Source organism: Aulostomus chinensis, chromosome 13 (genome assembly GCF_037954235.1).
Source record: "Aulostomus chinensis isolate RoL2024-O1b breed Wild chromosome 13, RoL_Achi_v1.0, whole genome shotgun sequence".
In the NCBI taxonomy this organism is placed as follows: domain Eukaryota; kingdom Metazoa; phylum Chordata; class Actinopteri; order Syngnathiformes; family Aulostomidae; genus Aulostomus; species Aulostomus chinensis.
In genome coordinates this window covers 28688588-28700022 of record NC_141332.1, presented here as the reverse complement: position 1 = coordinate 28700022, position 11435 = coordinate 28688588, and the positions used below count along the sequence as shown (strand labels likewise).

The 11435-nt window shown below is 46.4% G+C and overlaps 2 protein-coding genes across 6 annotated transcripts; both read left to right on the top strand.

Moving 5' to 3' along the window:
• The first annotated feature begins 459 nt into the window (after nt 1-459).
• Nucleotides 460-5362, top strand: LOC147251623 (putative pancreatic secretory proteinase inhibitor). The gene is made up of 4 exons (XM_086222451.1): nt 460-890; nt 3201-3232; nt 4498-4610; nt 5095-5362. The coding sequence occupies exons 1-4, from the start codon at nt 785-787 to the stop codon at nt 5138-5140; spliced, it is 297 nt and encodes a 98-aa protein (XP_086078577.1). The 5' UTR covers nt 460-784; the 3' UTR covers nt 5141-5362.
• Nucleotides 5363-7267: 1905 nt separating this feature from the next.
• rnf4 (ring finger protein 4) lies at nt 7268-11224 on the top strand. 5 transcript variants are annotated; one of them, XM_086222447.1, is made up of 8 exons: nt 7268-7583; nt 8844-8886; nt 9394-9574; nt 9732-9808; nt 10005-10017; nt 10099-10222; nt 10324-10375; nt 10458-11224. In XM_086222447.1, exons 2-8 carry the CDS (start codon nt 8875-8877, stop codon nt 10605-10607), a joined length of 609 nt encoding a protein of 202 aa, XP_086078573.1. In that variant the 5' UTR covers nt 7268-7583; nt 8844-8874; the 3' UTR covers nt 10608-11224. The 5 variants fall into 5 exon arrangements, with proteins under 5 accessions (XP_086078573.1, XP_086078572.1, XP_086078576.1 ...); XM_086222446.1 differs by having other exon boundaries at nt 7269-7484; XM_086222448.1 differs by having other exon boundaries at nt 7282-7399.
• The last annotated feature ends 211 nt before the right edge of the window (nt 11225-11435 follow it).

Here is an 11435-nt window from a genome sequence, read left to right as displayed (position 1 = left end):
GAGTAAAATGTGATGTTTTTATGATTTAGAGTCCAGTTACTAAAATGTGCATTAGCTACTCCACCCCCATCATGATGTTATAATACTGGAAATGTACTTATACTACATATATTTCTTTTATCCAGACATAGTTTTCACAAGTGTGTAAAAACAAGAAACCTGATCCAGCATCATTTGCCTCACTCTTACATTCATTAATCTGTAGAAAAAGAATTTTGCTCTCAAAATTTTGCCAATGCTCAAATTGTGATATTTATTGTTATTGATATATGTTGTTGTTGTTGTTGTCAGGATCGGAAAAATCATGATAGCGATAATTATCATTAGAGTTAAGGTAGGGGTTGTTATTATTATTATTATGAGAAGAAGATGTTTCTCAGAAACAGGGAACTTACGGTAAACAGCATGCAAGACTTCAAAATAATTTAGTGCTAAAGATAAAAACAAATTACATAATTTAGATGCCAAGAAAAGCAACAATGAGTCAGATTCATGTATCCCCCCCCAAAAAAGTGAAATTAAACAAATCATTCTCGACAACCCTCAAGGAGGGGGCCCCTGGACCTCACTTTGAGGACCCCTGCTTTTATTGTTTTCTCTGTCAGAGGAAGGTGTTTTTCAGAGGCACGCTTGTTATCCCTCCTGATGTTTTCTGACCTGTCAGCAAGATTTTGGAGCCGCTGGAATGTTGATCCCGAGATTAAAGCCTTAACAAAAGGGAACAGCAGCCGTCACAACAGAAGCTCACATAGTTTCAGACGACAACACGGAGGCTGCGGTCTATATGACACCAACACCCTGCCTCAGCACACCACAACTGCTCCAGATCAACCACAGCATGTTGGCGAGGACGCTGCTGCTGCTCTGCGCCGCCAGCTTCTTCTGTGCAGGTAAGATTGTACGTTGTTCTTAGTAGAACAAAATCAGCAGAGGTTTACAGTCAGGATTAACATCCTGATATTATTCGGTTGGAACTCCACATTGTTGTCATTGAATTTGCAAATATCACTAGCAGTAGTTAGCAGTAGCTGGTAGCACTAGCGGACAGTTCAGGTACCATGAAAACCCAGGGTACCCGGCTTGAGCTTTGAGTGTGAGAAGGGCGTAGGGTTAGGGTACGGCTGTGTAGGGTCACTGGGATTAGGGTTAGGGTACAGCTGTGTAGGGTCACTGGGATTAGGGTTAGGGTACAGCTGTGTAGGGTCACTGGGATTAGGGTTAGGGTACAGCTGTGTAGGGTCACTGGGATTAGGGTTAGGGTACAGCTGTGTAGGGTCACTGGGATTAGGGTTAGGGTACGACTGTGTAGGGTCACTGGGATTATGGTTAGGGTACGGCTGTGTAGGGTCACTGGGATTAGGGTTAGGGTACGGCTGTGTAGGGTCACTGGGATTATGGTTAGGGTACGGCTGTGTAGGGTCACTGGGATTAGGGTTAGGGTACGGCTGTGTAGGGTCACTGGGATTAGGGTTAGGGTACAGCTGTGTAGGGTCACTGGGATTAGGGTTAGGGTACAGCTGTGTAGGGTCACTGGGATTAGGGTTAGGGTACGACTGTGTAGGGTCACTGGGATTATGGTTAGGGTACAGCTGTGTAGGGTCACTGGGATTAGGGTTAGGGTACGGCTGTGTAGGGTCACTGGGATTAGGGTTAGGGTACGGCTGTGTAGGGTCACTGGGATTAGGGTTAGGGTACGGCTGTGTAGGGTCACTGGGATTAGGGTTAGGGTACGGCTGTGTAGGGTCACTGGGATTAGGGTTAGGGTACAGCTGTGTAGGGTCACTGGGATTAGGGTTAGGGTACAGCTGTGTAGGGTCACTGGGATTAGGGTTAGGGTACAGCTGTGTAGGGTCACTGGGATTAGGGTTAGGGTACGGCTGTGTAGGGTCACTGGGATTAGGGTTAGGGTACAGCTGTGTAGGGTCACTGGGATTAGGGTTAGGGTACAGCTGTGTAGGGTCACTGGGATTAGGGTTAGGGTACGGCTGTGTAGGGTCACTGGGATTAGGGTTAGGGTACAGCTGTGTAGGGTCACTGGGATTAGGGTTAGGGTACGGCTGTGTAGGGTCACTGGGATTAGGGTTAGGGTACGGCTGTGTAGGGTGTATGGCTGAAATGATTTAACATCTCTGAAACGTTCTTTAAAATGGTAGATTAAAACACTGCATTTGATGCTTATTAGCTAATATTTTGGGAAGATTCTCTGCTAGCTGGACAACTGACAGCTTCTCCCAATTTGATGATTGCAAATCCAGTGTAGAAACATCAACAGCTAATAATCAGGCATTTGTGTTTCTTTGCCATTGGCCAAAGGAATCCAGGCCAGTTTGGAATCATCGGATTATTACAGCTAAACAAATCAGAAGGTCAGATTAGAAACCAGGGTTGTGTTTTCAACCAGTCTCACATGTTCAGATTAAACTCTAATCCTTCACATTCATAAGGGTCACCTTTGATTGACAGGTCATGAATGAGCAGGGTCAATGATGGCATATAAATCAATTTTAAGAGTCATTCTCTGCTGCTGCGATGTCTTCACATGTAGAGACAGGGATTCGTCTCTCTGACTATATGCCCCCACTGACTGACACCTGTCAATCATTCCCTTCGCTCATTCATAGAGGCCCTATTTAAGAAAGACCAAAGTCCTGAGAGACCCTCCCTCTATATTTCCACTGAGGTCAAATTACCAACAGATGAATGGTGACAAAATTGAGCACAAGAAGTGATTGCAATAGTTGATGTTTGGACCTCCTGCTGTGGAGCAGCTGAGATCTGCAGTGCTACTTACAAACTGGCAGAAAGTGATAAACTCTTCTGAAAAGTCTTTCACCTTCGTAGAGAGGAACAACCTTACAAACTAATTCTGCTTCCTACTGTAGGTCACATGACACTTGACTTCCTGGGTTGTTGTGGTTTAGTTTTTTTGGCTGGTCACACAAATTTACTGCTCTGATTTCTGTCAGCATGTGTTTTATTCTCTAAAACTCGTTTCAATGACATTGGAACTATTTTTTATTGGAATTATATCTAAAAATCAGATTAATGAAGCAGGTTTCTTGTGTTTAAATGCAAGTTCTTCCTTACATTGCACCAGATGCCTGTGCTTCACCTGTCCAGATGGTAACACCAGGTTTAGTTGACTGGCGTTTGGAACGGGTCATGTGACCTAAAACAATGTGCTTCTGCATGTGTTTCAGATGCGGTGGATCAATCAGGACTTTACAGGAGGGTAAGAAGCACAGACACACACCATGAAGGTGGTCTTTGTAGATTCATCACAACAGTGCCCCCTAGTTGAGAGGCAAGTGACGCTCACGTCTGACTTCTGTCTCAGAATAAAGAGAAGTGGACACAGGACTCCAAAAATTAAAGCCACCCAATCATATGCTGGCTTGAAGAGACAAAATAACCTTTGGTGACCCAAAGTGAGACGCTCTGATCCACATTTGATGTTGATTTTATTTCTTTACTTATTGTCACTTGGCATTTTATACTGTAGTCTGTCTACTCATGACTTTGCACACATGGTGACACTTGACATTTACTTTCCTGAAGATCGTCCCATCTTGCGTCAGGGTTCATGAGTCCACTCACCACAAACAGCTCTCCCCTCATTGAGGTTGGTGAGGAGGACAGTTCCACCCAACTTCTTCTTGGATTTATTTTCTGAGTTTTATAGAAATTGTCCTTCTGTCAATACAGTTGTTGAAATTATTTTAATTTAGAAATAAGATTCAGATCATTAACAGCTTTCATCCGTTGAGGACTGCTGCTGCTCTGGGCTCCTACCTAGGGAGGTCCAGCTGGGAGGAGGTTGCAGGGCAGACTGAGGACCAGGTGGAGTGACCACATCTCCATGTTGGCCTGGGAATGCCTCAGGACCCCCCCCCCCAGTCAGAGCAGGTCCACATGGCCAAAGAGAGACAAGCTGCTGCTTTCATGATGCCACTTTGGATAAGTGGATGAAGGTTGATGGCTTTGCTAGGGTTTGGGCTGCAATCTTTCTGTAGATATTCAGATTAAAAAGACACAAATAAAAATAAAACCTGTGTTCTCTAGTGGTTCTGAACATCAGGGCAACGGCCGCAGAAGTCAGCTGATAATTTGGAACCGTCTTCTTTCAGTCTGAACAGGCTGTGCTCCACTTACCAACACCTAGACCTTCCTCAAAACCGGCAATTCCCAAAATGGGGTAGATTAGTCCTGCAAAGTATTGAAGTATACTTGAATGAAGTACATTGATTATATATATACAGTATATATATATTTTTGTTGTTGTTGATCATAAATAGGTTTATTATACATTCATAAACAAAGGTCATGTGGTTCATGGAACAGGAGGGACTCGACAGTCCACAGCATCCAGAGGTGTCTGACTTGCATGGATGTGGAGCCGATGACCTCTGAGGGGATTTTGGGGTTTTCGCAGCTTGAAGCTGGCATGTAACATCTGTCTCTGTCTGTCCGTCTGTTTGTTTTCTTCTGTTCTCGCAGCCCTCATGTGTTGGAGCAAGTGTGACCCAGGCGTGTCCTCTGAATTACTCTCCTGTGTGCGGCAGTGATGGCGTGACGTATCCAAACGAATGTTCTCTGTGTGTTCAGAGACTGTGAGTGATGCCTGCCGTTTGTTGTGGTCCAACCTGAACAGACATCTGTGTTTTAAACTTTACCTCGTGAAAATTCACCGAGAGCAAGACTCTCTACACCTAACGAAGCCTCCCACATTCACACCTGGGAGCTGCTTCGTACATGGCAGACACGTGATCGTGTCATACAAGGCGTCCAATCTGTGAACCGCTGTGTCTTACTGATCTTATTCAGGCGTTATTGTGACAGACATTTAAAAATCAACCATGGACAAGAGGGCTGAGTTCGTGAAACGATTCAGCCCAGTGAAAGACTTGTTAAAACAATATCAGGAGTGTTGGGGGGGCAGTCATGTGTATGTGAACAAGAATGGACACATGAATGACCCACCAGAACATGCTAAGGACATGTCTGGACGCACAAGTGACTTGTCAGAAGATGTTGAGGACTCCCACTCATGACTAAATGAGACAAACTTTTAAATCTGATTATTTTTCTGCTCAGGGAGAAGAACACTGATATTCTGGTTGTGAAGGACGGACCCTGCTGAGGGAGACTTAACCATCGTTCTCTGTAGCCAATGACATCATCCTAATTGTCTCTGACTGATGACATCATCAAATGTGATTGGATATCTGTTTGAATGTAGTGCAAACACACGCAACCATAGCCATAAGAGCTCATCATCCAAACATACACATTTTTTATGCTGTGTTGTATCACCGTGTTTGTTCCAGTGGAAACTCTCAATAAAGATTTCCCTTCGTTTGAATTACATGGTTTTGCACATTTTTACAGAACACGGGTTTTCATAGGGTTGTGTATTATAGAATATACCCAAACAATATATATATATTCATGAAGAGACAGAGAGAGACACAGAGAGACACAGAGAGACAGAGACAGAGAGAGAGAGAGAGACAGAGAGACAGAGACAGAGAGAGAGAGAGAGACAGAGAGAGAGAGAGACAGAGAGAGAGAGACACAGAGAGGCACAGAGAGACAGACAGAGAGAGAGACACAGAGAGATAGACACACACAGAGACAGAGAGAGAGACAGAGAGAGACACAGAGAGAGAGACACAGAGAGGCACAGAGAGACAGAGAGAGAGAGACACACAGAGACAGAGAGAGAGACAGAGACAGAGACAGAGAGAGACACACAGAGAGGCACAGAGAGACAGAGAGAGAGAGACACACAGAGACAGAGAGAGAGACAGAGACAGAGACAGAGAGAGACACACAGAGAGGCACAGAGAGACAGAGAGAGACAGAGAGAGAGACAGAGAGAGAGAGACACAGAGAGGCACAGAGAGACAGAGAGAGAGACACAGAGAGAGACACACGCAGAGACAGAGAGAGAGAGACAGAGAGAGAGAGACATTGAGAGAGAGACACAGAGAGAGAGAGACACAGAGAGAGAGACATAGAGAGAGAGACACAGAGAGACACAGAGAGAGCGACAGAGAGAGACAGAGACAGAGAGAAGAGACACAGAGAGACACAGAGAGAGAGAGACACAGAGAGACACAGAGACAGAGACACAGAGAGAGACACAGAGAGAGACACAGAGAGACAGAGAGAGAGAGACACACAGAGACAGAGAGAGACACACAGAGAGAGAGACACACACAGAGACAGAGAGAGAGACAGAGAGAGAGACACAGAGAGACACAGAGAGGCACAGAGAGACAGAGAGAGAGACACAGAGACAGAGAGAGACAGAGAGAGAGACACAGAGAGAGAGAGAGAGACAGAGAGGCACAGAGAGACAGAGACACAGAGAGAGACACACACAGAGACAGAGAGAGACACAGAGAGAGAGACACACAGAGAGACAGAGACAGAGAGAGAGACACAGAGACAGAGACAGAGACATAGAGAGAGACACATAGAGAGAGACAGAGAGAGAGACACAGAGAGAGAGAGACATAGAGAGAGAGACACACAGAGAGACAGAGAGAGAGACATAGAGAGAGAGACAGAGAGAGACACAGAGAGAGACAGAGACACAGAGAGAGAGACAGAGAGAGACACAGAGAGAGAGAGACAGAGAGAGACACACAGAGAGAGACAGAGACACAAAGAGAGAGAGACAGAGAGAGACACACAGAGCTAAATAACTTCAAGTACGGCCAGTTTAGGGTAGGGAACTCATGGGGGACAGACCCAGGGTCGGGGTAGGGTAGGGAGGGTACTCGTGGGGGGGGGGGGGGGGGTCTTTCATTGCAATTGCAGAGTTCACCACAATGACACATCCAGTCAAACCAGTTCAGAGCCATCACCCTATCCAGCAGGTGTTTTACATGTCTCCTTCTGATTGGATGATATGTGGCCCCTCCCTACTGGACCAATGTGGCCATCTGAGGACATAAGTTGTTGTTTTTTTGTGTGTGTTGTCAAATTTGATTTTAATTATAAATTAAAATGAATGAAATGTCAAACTAAATGAAGCAACACAAAAAAAGCGTTTAAGATGAAATTATTAATTCTAAATTAAATAAAAAACATCAACAGACCTGATGAGGTTACGAAATTTCCTGAGGTTTGCGGAGGGGACGTCTCCTAAAAGGCTAACATATACGTTCAATCCCTGGACGTTCCCTTCAAGACAGGAGGGCTCTCGCACCTCCCAGTCACTGCCACGATGCTACAAGAAGTAGAAGAAGAAATCTTCTTACCGTCCAGCAGGCGGCGGTGAAGCGCCTAGACCAGGTTTTTCCAGGAGAGGAAGACGGACGAACCAGGAGGCTGACGGGTCGAACCTCATCCCAGCTGCTGGGCGGGAAGGGACAAGCTGATGTTCTGGGTTTGAACGTTGAATTGTTTAACGCCAATGCCGCAACTATACGACAGCTAACAGCTCGCTGCTAACAGAGGAGAAGGCGCGGGCGGTGAGTGGAGGAAGCTAACCGCTAACAGCTAGCTGCTAACTGGGGGAAGCGCCGGTGGTGGGCGAAGGGAGCTAACTGACGGGATCTCCGTTGTCACAGGTCTGAAAGTTGGCCCTCACCTTTAACATGAAGTCAGTTTTACTCACGTTGATTACTCACGGTCACGTTGAAGAATAAAAAGTGAGAACCGTGGAAAGGGACTGAATCACCCGCTGTAGCCGGCTGTGAGCGGTCAGCGGTGCTACTCGTGTTGGGAGTAGTTCGCTGTCATTAGAACGTCCGGACAGAACTCGGATGGCACATCGTCCATCAAAACGTTCCCGTGAGGTAGAACTATCACTTTGTAAGGTTGTTTGGGGAGACTTTGAAGATTATATAAACTCATTCCCTTTTGATAATTACCTGTTCTCTGGGACATTGCTTAGAAACAAGGAAATGTGAATCAGTAAATTTGGAAATGACGGATGTTCGTAGGAAGCCACGTTCTTGTTCATCAGTTAACGTAAGCACGTGCCAGGCTCCCCTGTAATTGCGTGGTTCCTGCATGCGCACACGCAGCTTCTCTGACCAGCAGAATTTGGTTTGATTTACCAGTGGCAGCCTGGGGTCTCCGGGCGTGTCTGGCATAGGTGGGGTCGGGAGCTGGTACCAGACTCGGGGAAACCCCCTTTGCTCCAGGCGGGTGTTTGGGACTGTGATCCCTCGACGTTCTGTCAGGTGTCGTCACAGCGACACTGGAGCAGACGGTTCTGCAGTTGTTCTCTGCCGGTTCGTTTGGTTTTAAGAGCTGCAGCTGCGTCCCACTCGTCTGGCCGGGTCGGCCGTGATGCCGCGGGACGAGCGGAACAGACGTTCACTCTTCGGCGTGGGCTTCCTCCTCGCGCACCTATTTGGCATCCACGTGTGTGTTTCTGCAGGGCTGAGAGTCACGTGACCCTAAACACAATCAGAGGAGAGGTTATGAAGTTTACATTCACATGCACATTATTTAAATGTCATCATTGCAATTAGATAAATCGTGCAGGACTTATAGAATGTGCCTCCAGGTGTGTTAAAGGAGTTCCCACAGTGACATCATGGCGTCTGTGGATGGGAGTTGGACCATAGGTCCCACTGTATTTCACTGTAGGTCACATTTTTCAGTCGTGGTCTTTGTAAGCACTCATGGACGAAACCATGAGCGAGAGCAAGCAGTGCAGTTGGGGACAAAACAAGTCTCCCTCTTCTTAGACCTTCAGGGCTCCTGGGCGTTCCCTGAACCTCACTTTGAGAACCTCAGCTGTAGCATGCTGTTAGCAATCTGGTCGATTAGCATGATGCTAACTGTGGTCTGCCTTCAATGTCTCTGTCTGTTCTCAGTGTCCTCGTGTCTCCAGCTGGTGTCTCGGATATGAGCAGCACGGTGAGTCTCCTTCCTCTTCCTTACTGTCATCAAGGCCGGAATTTCAGTGCAGGATTGTGGGGTTTGCAAAGGAATGCCATGAATTCCCACCAAGTCTCATTTCTGATGATGTGGTGTTGGGGGCGATTCCTGTCTTTTTTGCTGAGATCAAGGGTGCACTGAGCGTTGTTGCCTGGCGTCACTTCTGTTGACGTTTGTTGAAAATACCAAACAAACACAGAGCAAACAAGTGTTTGTTTGCCGTTTGTGAGCCTCGCGTCGTCTCCAGACACTGGACGTTGTCATCGCGGATTCGGGGGGGCAGGCAGCTAGTGGATCAAGGGGCGATGCCCTACGATTTGAGACAGAAATGAAATCCCTCTGAAACTATGCAAGAAGGCTTAGTGCACCTTGAAATATTTTTGATATAAAAGATGTGTGTAGCTGTCCTGATTTTGGCCTCCCTGCTTGGATGAAGGAGGCTCCACCCACAGCTGTGATGTAATGACTGTTATGTGTTGTGCACAGGTTCAGAGGAAGAGGAGGTCATCAGGAAGTCCTCTGGTCTCCCGGCCCAGGGCCAAGACCAGAGCTGGAGCTAATGCTAGGAGGATGGACGCGAGGAGGAGATCCTGCGACTCCAGAGGGTCTGATGTGGACCCTGTGCCCCCCCCTGAGACTATCCATGTAATGGATAATGTGGAGGACAGTGAGTATTGATCACAATAGTTCATCATGTGATAGTCAATAATTCGTTATTTAAGGAAGTAGTCCTCTTCTCTGTGCATCTTCCTCCTCTCCTCATGCTGTCCTCCACCTGTCCTATCAGTTTCTCTGATCAGTAATCAATACATTGACGTGTCCAGGTGTGGACGAGGTGGTTGATCTGACCTGTGAAGCATCAGAAACTGTCGTAGACCTGACCACCAACGACTCAGTGCTGGTGAATGCGCGTACACACACACACACACACACACTTTGTGCATCTTGAGCTGATGATAATTGAAAATCTCAGGACCACCAGGGTCCCTGATTTCACTTGGACCACAAACATCAAACTGAGCACTTGTTTTTATAAAAAACAAAGTACGAATTCTAACGAACGACCTCTCATCTTCTTCTCTGGTGGTGATGACCAGCTGGTGGATGAAGGTAAAATATTTTAGTCCAACTTTTTTGTTTTCACCTGTTGGTCATTGGTGGTTGAATAGAAAGTGTCATGTCCTCAATCAGTTCCTCAGAACAGCAGAGTCTCTGCAGGTGAGAGTTATGTTGTCAGCAGTGATGAAGACGAAGATTCGCCCCCTCACCTGCGTGCTGCCACTCTGTCTTCGCTACAGACCAACAACACGGCCAGGTAGTAGTCTGATCCACCTTTGTGATAGGCAGGTCGGGATCTATTGAAGCCAGGTAATAGATGGGAATCTTCACACTACAATCAGTGGTCCTTGTCTTCAGGTGGACTCCAGGGACGATCAGCTGTCCAGTCTGTATGGACTCATACACTGAGGTGAGACTTCAGTGCACCTATGAACACCTGGACAGAGGGTAGAACGCTGCATTCTAATTGGCTGCTCCTCTGTTCCTCACAGATTGTCGACAGCGGCCGATTGGTGGTTTCCACTAAATGTGGTCACGTCTTCTGCAGCCAGTGTCTGAGAGATGCTCTGAGGCGCTCGCACACCTGTCCCACCTGCCGCAAGAGACTCACCCCCCGCCAGTACCATCCACTCTACATCTGACATCACAAGTGATGCGTTTTGTCATTTGATTCTACATTTTAGGTTTTTGTTTAAATGTCAACGTGTTGAAATATAGTGCTCAGTTCTTTTCACGTTTGATTTGACCATTAGGTGACTCTGGTCAGGTGACCCTCCTGTCTAAGGTGTGTAAGTTGTAAACATCAGTTCTCGTGACAGTGTGAGGGGACTTGTGGTCACTGCAGGTGGTCTGATGTCAGGTTATTGGGAATTTTATACAGTGACACATCCGTGTAGGTTTGCAGCATGTCAAGTGGGAGGAGTCTGGACACCATTCACATAGCATGTCAGTGGGTGCGTATGTGGGAGGCCCCTCCCAGTCACAGCATCGAGCATTCGGCTGATAGGAACTGAAAATATGAAGTGATGTTGACCATCGCTCAGTGACTCCGCTTCCCTTGCGCTCCTCATCCTGTGACTCCGCCCCTCTCTTCCTGACTCACTTATTTATTTCAAGAGCAAACATGTAAACGAGGCGAGAAAACGGAGCAGCGTTGTTTCTATTTGTGATGTTTAGCTTCATGGAGGTTTGATCAATAATGAGATTGATTTCTGAGATTAAATGTCATATTTGTAAATAAAACACTTATTTTTCACATCTGAAGTAAAAAGTTTTGCTGTCTTGTTTTTTCTAAGTGAAATATTCTAGTCACATGCCAGTGAGTCACTGTCAGCTGATGAGGCGGTTGCTGATTGGCTGTACCTCTGATGTCATGATGAATCATCAGCACCATGAATCAGCATTATTGATTATTGTTAGGATGATATTTTATTCGATTCCGATTCTTAAATGTAATATAATCAGTTCAA

Excerpts from the sequence above, each read along its gene's own strand:
- LOC147251623 (XM_086222451.1), top strand. The coding sequence starts at position 785 with ATGACACCAACACCCTGCCTCAGCACACCACAACTGCTCCAGATCAAC. Across the intron at positions 891-3,200 it reads CGCCAGCTTCTTCTGTGCAG|ATGCGGTGGATCAATCAGGA; the intron begins GTAAGATTGTAC and ends CATGTGTTTCAG. Across the intron at positions 3,233-4,497 it reads AATCAGGACTTTACAGGAGG|CCCTCATGTGTTGGAGCAAG; the intron begins GTAAGAAGCACA and ends CTGTTCTCGCAG.
- rnf4 (XM_086222447.1), top strand. Across the intron at positions 9,575-9,731 it reads AATGGATAATGTGGAGGACA|GTGTGGACGAGGTGGTTGAT; the intron begins GTGAGTATTGAT and ends TGACGTGTCCAG. Across the intron at positions 10,376-10,457 it reads GTATGGACTCATACACTGAG|ATTGTCGACAGCGGCCGATT; the intron begins GTGAGACTTCAG and ends TGTTCCTCACAG.